Genomic DNA, 9,152 nt, shown 5'->3' with positions numbered 1-9,152 from the left:
CTCCCTCCCAATCGCTGCAATTAGACGTAACGATTTCTGGTTCTCTGGGCGTGGGAGCGCCCAGCTTTCTTCACGTGGGGGGACCTCCTCCCCGCCCTTTTGGGTTGGGGAGGGGGGCTCCTCGATGCCCACAGTGCCTAGTGCTTCCCCCACTACAGCACTTCCACGCGGCTGCGACTGCCAGACTACTTGTCCATGTCTTCCATCACATAGCTTCCAAGCACCGCCACACGCCCAGCTTCCACCGGCCGGCCGAGCTCTGCCACATCCCAGCCCTCGTAGCTCCAGAAGTTGCCCGGGCGTCAAGACATTCGGAGCCGGCGCCCGCCACGGAGCTTGGAAGCCAAAGCGAGCATGCGCACCGGGGCGGGGCAGAACGTTGTGGCCCAGTCTCCTGCGCGCTGCTCCAAGAAGGGGCGGGCCTCGGCCACTCGCGCTCCGCCCCCCCAAGCCCTCGCTGCGCCTGCGCGCTGGGGACAACCGTTGTAGGGCGCCCACGGCCCTGAGGAGGGACTGTCGCGGCTGACACCCTCTCTTTTCGGCCCTGAGGTACCCGGCCTGGTGGCCCAGGACGTTCCCGTCGCATGGCGGAGTGCTGCGGACGGTGCCTATGAAGTCCTTAGTCCTAGTTGTGCTGTTGCTATGGCTTTCATCCGTGCCTGCCTTTCCGAGTGAGTGACCGACCTGCGGCGGCAGCGACCCAGGGGACAGTCCTGGGGGAAGCTGCCTGCTCCGGGGTCCGCCGGAGACCCGGTCCTGCACTCTTACCACACCTCACTGCCCGGGGTCCTGGCCTCCGTTGTGGAGGTGTATCCCTCTCCTACTCGCGCCTTCCTCCGCCGCGACCTGCGCGCCGCCGGTAGCGCTGCAGCGGGTCCCAGGCGTCACCCGGGATGCGCCGGGCTGGGCACACTGGGCTGGCGGGTGTGACCTCCTCACCCTTGGCGGACACATTCCTTGACATTAACCTCGTTCCCCTTGGCCAGAGTCGCTGCGTGTGAGAGAAAGCAGGGGTCTGCAAACTGCTGCCCGTGGGGCCAAGGGGGCCTGTTTTTGTAAGGTTGGCTGGCCAAGAACGGCTTTTACGTTTTTAAAGGTGAATATGAGATATACTCGCTCCTGACTTGTGGAAAACTATGAAATTCCAGTGGCATTGTTGATAAATAAAGTTTTATTGGAACACAGCCATGCGCATTCTTTTATTAATTGTCCATGGCTGCTTTACCGCATTGTTTAACAGCGGAGTTAAGTAGTTGCCACAGAGACGGGATGGCGTGCAAAGCCTAAAATGTTTACTTCGGGCCCTTTACAGAAAAAGTTTGACCCCTGTGGTGAAACACGGAGAGCAGGTGGATTGTGGTGGCTGTCTAGGACACTCTGTGTCCCCCTATGCCCCCCAACAGTGGATCCTCCAGTGCACAGGAGTCAAAACCTCCGTTGAGCAGAATTCTAATTTACGACTTGTTCCTGCCCCTCCCCAATAGCTGAAAACTAGTAAGATCAAGATCAGACGTGCTAAGACTACTATGTTGACGAGGACACCTTGAAATATTTAAGTGCATGTCTGATATTCCAGATGTAACTGCGAGGCTCATCCATCTAGTTTAACTGTAGTTCATTGTAACTTTTATTAATGTTGGGGTTGACCTGCCCAAATAAATAAATAAAGTTTAACAGGTAGGTGTGAAAAAAGTACTAAGGAGCATGCCAGTTATGAAGAACTCTATTTCAGAATTGTTAAAAGGTCTTAGTAAAAAATTAGATTTAAGAAGTGAAAATACAACACAGCCTAAATCGTGAATACTGGTGAGAAAAGTTCTGGATAAAGTGCCATATACCAAAGTCATCCCTTTAAGTACTAGCATTTATGATTGTTAGCTATTTTAAACAAAGATCTTTTGTAAAAATTTTCTTCTTTGCCATAAAGGAACAATATACTGAAGAGATCTTTTCGTGATGTCTGATGGTCATTATTACTAACATCAGTTATTGCATTTTGGTAGCCATAGATCAGTAAGTTGCAACTGACTGACATGTATGGAGACTTTAATTGAAGAGACGTTAATATTGTCACACACCACACTCTGCGATTGCTGGATCCTTAACTCAGTGCAGTCTCCTGCTTAACTGCATCATTTCATGACTTGTTCTTTTTTGTATGTGTGTCCTCTTCCCTAAGCTTTCATAAAGCTCGCAGGAAATGAAAAAGGAGTGGTATTGTGTTGAAGATACAGATGACACAACATAATTTTTTTATAATTTTAAGTCACCAAATATTCATAAGCCTGAAGCTACAAACACAAGAATGAGAAATACTAGCTTTGGGGCTCTTTTTCTTTTTTCTTTTTTTTTTAAGTTTATTTATTTTGAGAGAGAGAGTGGTCATGTGTGCTCACACATGTGAGCAGGGGAGGGGGAGAGAGAAAAGAAGAAAGAATCCCAAGCAGTCTCCCAGCTATCAGCGGGGAGCCCCACGTGAGCCTTGATCACATGACCTGAGCCAAAATCAAGAGTCAGACTCCTAACCAATTGAGCCATGCAGGCTCTTTTTTATATCTTATAATTAAATTGGTTTTTTTTTTCCCCCGGTTATCTCTTTGGATCGATCAGCAAAAGTAGAGTTAATGATATAGGATTGTTTCAAGCTAGGATCAGAAAACCTCTTAACTTGCTTCTCTAGATTGGTGTTTAAAGAAGGCTAAATATATAAGTTTTTTGGCATCTATCTTTGTCCCTAGGAAGGCCTTTGTCCTAATAGACCACAGAAGGCAGAGGAAGTAGTAAAGCAGCAAACAGCAATAATAATTGTTGAAATGTATTGGCAAATAAATTCAAAAGAAAAGCAGATTCCTTTTCTTTATTTCAAGTACAATCAAAAGATCAAATTCACTTGGTTCTGGTGCTGCAAGTTCACTTTACACTGTTTCAAGGCCCAAGGCTATGGCTCTGGGAGGGTCTCTCAAACCTGTACATGCAATGTTGTGACATACCTCATTAATGTTTATGAGGAGCATATTATCTAATATGGAATGTCCAGAGGGGAGGCATAACAGTAGTTGCATTAGGCTGTCCTTCGATGTTTTATCAGAAAAAAGTCCTGTCTTTCTGTTCTTTTGAGCTGTTTTTTGTGTTGTTTTGGTAGGATCTCATGTGTTTTTAGAGACTTCTTGTTTTCTCTTATTAGCTGGTTGTCCCAAGACCACTTTTTATCTTCCCTTCTTTCAGTGGGATCGACCATCCTTCTGAGGAGACATAGGACATAGTATTAGAGACTAAAGTACCTGGGATACATATCGGACTTACATGATGGGGTGATATTGTTATTTACATCATTTTATTGAACAGAACTAGAAGAGATATATTTCAAAGTCATCAGTTTGTTTTGGTTCCAATTAAAATTTAACATTACTCCTGGGATAACTTTCTGATTTTTAACCTTTTACCTGAATTAAATTTGTATCCCTTTTAAAAAATGTAATTTGGGGTGCCTGGCTGGCTCAGTTGGTAGAATATGTGACTCTTCAAAAAAAAAATTTTTTTTAACGTTTATTTATTTTAACAGAGAAAGAGCATGAGTGGGGGGGGGGGGGAAGAAAGAGAGGGAGACAGAATCTGAAGCAGACTCCAGGCTCTGAGCTGTCAGCACAAAGCCCAATGTGGGGCTCAAACTCACAGACTGCGAGATCATGACCTGAGCCAAGTCAGACACTCAACTGACTGAGCCACCCAGGTGCCCCAAGAATATGTGACTCTTGATGTCAGGGTTGTGAGTTCAAGCCCCATGTTGGGTGTAGGGATTACTTAAAAATGTGTGTGTGTACATAAATATATGACACTTTTTTGGTTATGTGTTGCAGAATAAAGTAACACCCCCCAAATTTATTATTTCTCATGATTCTATGGGTTGACTGGGCTCAGCAGGACAGTTCTGCCTCATAAGGTGGAGTTGAGGTCAGTCATTCAGCTGTATTCAGCTGGAAGCTCAAGTGGGATGAGAACATCCAACATGGCTTCTTATCTTCCAAGGTCTTTCTCTACATGATTTCTTATCTTTCAGTAGTCTAGCCCAAATGTCTTTCTACCACGGCAGCTTGCTTCTAAAAGGGAGTTTTACAGGACCGCAGTATGTAAGTTCTTATCAAGCTTAAGCTGTGTCAGACTCACTAATGTCTCTATAGGCCAAGATAGTCACATTGGGCAAGCCCATATTCATTATGGGAAGACACTAACCAAGAACATAAATACCAAGAAGTGCAAAGCCCAAAGTTACAGTTCTTTTTTCTCCCCCAGCCTTATTGAGGTGTAACCGAGAAAACTAATATATTTAAAGTATACCATGTGATGATTTGATATATGTCTATACTGTGAAAGGATTCCCACTATTGAGTTAATTAGTGCATCACCTTACATAATTACCTTTTTGTGTGTATATCAACCATAGTCCCCATGTTATATATGTTATACGTTATCGCTTCTTGGCCTTTTGGCTAAGATCAAGTGTATATATGTTATACATTAGATCCTCAGGCCTTACTCATTTTATAACTGCAAGTTTGTACCCTTTTACCAGACTCTCTCTCTCTTTCCTCCACCCCCAACCCTAAAGTTATATTTCTTTAACTGGAACACTTAATTCATGGGAACATAATTGTTCATTTTACCTGTCAGCAAAAATTTAAATGTGAATTAACAGATTATAGGAAAACTGCTGGATGAATAACAAGATAGAATGTTTCTCTTTGTGACCATTCTTTGAGTGTACCCCACTAATGAAGCACGGTTATTAGAACTTTGATTTGAGTTGGAAGTACTTCATCTTTGTGATTTAAGTTCATTTTAATTTGAAGGTGTTGGTGTGTTAGCTGGCAGTTCTTATGTGATGAAATATTTCAGATATTCTTATTTGCAGCACTTCTGTAGAATAAGGGAAGTCTATTTGTGAGCCCACTTAATGACATGGATGGAAAATAGAAAGAAATTGTTCTCCAGAGTTAAGGACATTCAACCAGAGTCTGGTCCACCTATACATGATTCCTTGCTCGGGTCTATATTAAGCTTTATGTACATGAGTTCCTTATCAATAAAACCATTCCGTTTTTCATTCTTGTGGTAATAAAAATCCTAGTTATATTTGAACCTTTGAAAAAATGGGCATCCATCATTCTTAGTTAAATTTTGAGTGTGATCACCAGTTTCCCTATCGAGGTTACAGGCCATGGGCAAAGTAAAAACATGTGAGTCCTTAAAGCACAAGGACCAGAGGTATTCCATTGAACTTTAACTTCTTTGTCTTTGTATGAAAGTTAAAAAGTTTCCTTTACTGAGTTTCCCCCAATTATAAGGAACATTTTACTACTACCTTACCAGGTATGTATTCTTATACCAAACCACATATTTAAAAATTAACAGTATTTTTGGGCTTTAAAGCCTTCGTTTTTTAGGGGCACCTTGGTGGCTCAGTCAGTTGAGCTTCCAACTCTTGAGTTTGATTCAGGTCATGATCCCCGGGTCGTAGGAGAGCCCTGCAGCGGGCTCTGTCCTGAGCATGCCACCTGCTCAAGATTCTCTCTTCCTTTCTCTATCCCCCCACCACTTTTCCTCTCCTACACTACTCCTCTCCCCTTCTGCTCCTCTCCCCCATTCGTATGCTCTTTCTCTCTCTCTCTCTCTCTCCCTAAAATTAAAAAAAAAAAAAGCCTTTGTTTTTTAAAACATAAGTTGTATATTACATGGTCAGATAGCACCCATCTTATATTGAGAGATACAGATTTTTTTTTAGAATTCCATCTGACTTAAGGTGTTTTTGAGTGTATTTCTTTGTATAACCTACGTATTACATTATGCATATATAACTTATCATGGTCTATTGGTATCAACATTTTACCAGTTTGAATGAAATGTCAAAACCTTACCTCCCTGGGGCACCTGGGTGGCTCAGTTAAGCATGCGACCTCAGCTCAGGTCTGATCTCACGGTTTGTGGGTTCGAGCTCACGTTGGGCTCTGTGCTGACAACTCAGAGCTGGAGCCTGCTTCGGATTCTGTGTCTCATTCTCTCTTTGCCCCTCTCCCATTTGTGCTCTGTCTCTCAAAAGTAAATAAATGTTAAAAAAAATTTTTTTAAACAAAACCTTACCTCCCTTTATGTCCTTCACCTCTCCCATTTGCAGTATAATTGCCTAATTGCATTAAATATTTCCTCTACATACACTGAGAACCATATCAGAGTATTGCAAATTTTGCTTCAGCTGTCAAATGTAATTTGGAAAACCCGAGAAAGAAACTGTTGCATTTACTCAGGCTTTTACTCATGCTTTTGCTCTTCCTGTTGTTCTTTCTCCCTTCTCAGTGTTCCAAGATTCCTTCTTTTATCAGTTTCTTTCTATTGAACAAACCTCATTTAGCCATTCTTTTAGGGTAGGTCTTTGGACAGCAACTTCTTTCAATTGTCCTTCATCTGAGAGGTATTGATCATTCTTTCATTCCTGAGGGATATTTTCCCTTGATAGAGAATTCCAGGTTGACAGTTTTGGGTTGTTTTTTTTTAACTCTTGACAAATATTGCTGATCTCCATGGTTTCTCATAAGAATTCCAGTTGTCGGGGCGCCTGGGTGGCGCAGTCGGTTAAGCGTCCGACTTCAGCCAGGTCATGATCTCGCGGTCCTTGAGTTTGAGCCCCGCGTCAGGCTCTGGGCTGATGGCTCAGAGCCTGGAGCCTGTTTCCGATTCTGTGTCTCCCTCTCTCTCTGCCCCTCCCCCGTTCATGCTCTGTCTCTCTCTGTCCCAAAAATAAATAAACGTTGAAAAAAAAAATTTAAAAAAAGAATTCCAGTTGTCATTTAGATTGTATTTCCACTATAGATAAGGTGTTATTTCTTTTTTTTTTTCTTTGTCTTTAGTTTTCAGAAGTTTGACCATATGTCTTAGCATGGATTTCTTTTGGCTTATTTTGTTTGAAGTTCACTTAGCTTTTTGAATCTATAAGTTCATGTCTTTTGCCAAACTTGGAGTTTTTTCCAGTTATTATTAATATGTCTTTGATTACTTTTTCAGACTCAACCTCTTTCTTCTTGGATGACTTGAATGTTAGGCCTTTTCGTTACAGTCTCACAAGTCTCTGAGGCTCTGTTCATTTTTTTTTTCCAGTCCATTTTCTATTTTTCACATTAGGTATTTCCCATTTTTCTGTCTTCCAGTTCACTGATTCTTTCCTCTGTCCCCTCCATTCTGTTGTGAGCCTATCCATGAAGGTTTTTTTCATTTTAGTCTTTGTGTTTTTCAGTTCAAAACTTTCAGTTTGGTTCTTCTTTAGATATTCTGTTTCTTTGCTGAGATTTTCTTGTTCTTTGCTGAGACTTTCTATTATTCATTTGTGTCAAGCATGTGCATGATGGCTTGTTGAAGCATTTTTATGATAGCTGCTTTTAAATCCCTGTCAGATGATTCTAACATCTGTGTCATATTCATGCTGGCTTCTTTTGCTGCCTTTGCTCATTCAAATGGAGATTTTCTTGGTTCTTGTTGTGACCAGTGTCTTTTGATTAAAACCTGGATATTTTTGGTATTATGCGTAAGACTCTAGATCTTATTTATATCTTCTGTTATAGATTGACTGAATTAGAGATTTAACTGATTTATAGATTTAAATGAATGTTGCCTTGTTACCACATGGTGAAGATGAAAGTCCCAGCTGCTCCTCAGCCTTCTCTACCGGAAGAGAAGGTATTAATTCATACCTGGTAGCAGCACTTCTATGAGATAAAGGCAGAGAGGTTGGAGCACCTTACTGAAGCCTGCCTGATGAGGGTAAAAGTCTGGGTTCTCCACTCAGCCTTTGCTACTGGCCATAGGGCTATAAAGTTTTCTATGGTGTTTGGCTGGAATAGGATGGTTATTGCCTAAAAGCTTTCTGTCTTGCTAGGCTACCGTTTTACTTGTCCTTTGGCTATAGAGAGCAGTCTTTTCTCGGAAAATTTTTTGTCTGCATCCATTGGTGTTTCTCAGTTGCCAGCTTCTCCAGTCTCTAGTCTGAGGTGTGTGTGGCGAAAGAGTCTGAGGTGTGTGTGGCAGAGAGAGAGGGAGACACACATCTGAAGCAGGCTTCAGGCTCTGAGCTATCAGCACAGAGCCCAATGTAGGGCTCAAACCCATGAACTGTGAGATCGTGACCTGAGCCGATTATGATAAGTTCTTTATAGATTTTAGATACTAACTCTTTATCTGATACGTCATTTGCAAATACCTTCTCCCATTCTGTTGGTTGCCTTTAGTTTTGTTGATTCTTTCCTTCACTGTGCAGAAGCTTTTTGTCTTGATGAGGTCCCAATAGTTCAGTTTTGCTTTTATTTCCCTTGCCTCTGGGGACATGTCAAGTAAGAAGTTGCTGTGACTGAGGTCAAGGAGATTGCTGCCTGTTTTCTCCTGTAGGATTTTGATGGTTTCCTGTCTCACATTTAGGTCTCTCATCCATTTTGAATTTATTTTTATGTATGGTGTAATAAAGTGGTTCAGTTTCATTCTTTTGCATGTTGCTGTCCAGTTTTCGCAGCACCATTTGCTAAAGAGACTGTCTTCTCCATTGGATACTTTTTCCTGCTTTGTCAAAGATTAGTTGGCTATATATTTGTGGGTCCATTTCTGAGTTCTCTGTTCAATACTGTTGAGCTATGTGCCTGTTTTTTGTGCCAATACCATACTGTCTTCGTGATTATACCTTCGTAATATAGGTTAAAGTGTGGGATTGTGATGCCTCCAGCTTTGGTTTTCTTTTTCAACATTACTTTGGCTATTCAGGGTCTTTTGTGGTTGCATACAAATGTTAGGATTGTTTTCTTGAGCTCTTTAAAGAATGCTGGTGCTATTTTGATAGGGATTGCATTGGGTAGATTGCTTTGGGTAATATTGACATTATTAACAATGTTCTTCCAATCCATGAGCTTGGAATGTTTCTCAATTTCTTTGTGTCTTCAATTTCTTTCATAAGCTTTCTATAAGTTTCAGCATACAGATCTTTTACCTCTTTGGTTAGGTTTATTCCTAGGTGTTTTATGCTAGGTTTTTGGTGCAATCGTAAATGGGATCAATTCCTTGATATCTCTTTCTGTTGCTTCATTATTGGTGTATAAAAATGCAACTGATTTCTGTACATTGAT

At 41.8% G+C, this 9,152-nt stretch overlaps 1 protein-coding gene across 1 annotated transcript in view; it reads left to right on the top strand.

The window, feature by feature from the left end:
* Window positions 1-248: 248 nt before the first annotated feature.
* SPESP1 (sperm equatorial segment protein 1) overlaps window positions 249-9,152 on the top strand; it is a 29,691-nt gene continuing 20,787 nt past the window's right edge. Inside the window, exon 1 of the mRNA XM_045449283.1 lies at window positions 249-671. Coding sequence (XP_045305239.1) covers window positions 611-671 — 61 coding nt within the window. The 5' untranslated portion in view covers window positions 249-610. The remainder of the gene's footprint in view (window positions 672-9,152) is intronic.

Source organism: Leopardus geoffroyi, chromosome B3 (assembly GCF_018350155.1).
Source record: "Leopardus geoffroyi isolate Oge1 chromosome B3, O.geoffroyi_Oge1_pat1.0, whole genome shotgun sequence".
Lineage (NCBI taxonomy): Eukaryota > Metazoa > Chordata > Mammalia > Carnivora > Felidae > Leopardus > Leopardus geoffroyi.
The sequence above is the reverse complement of the archived record's forward strand: the minus strand, read 5'-3'. Positions and strand labels throughout refer to the sequence as shown.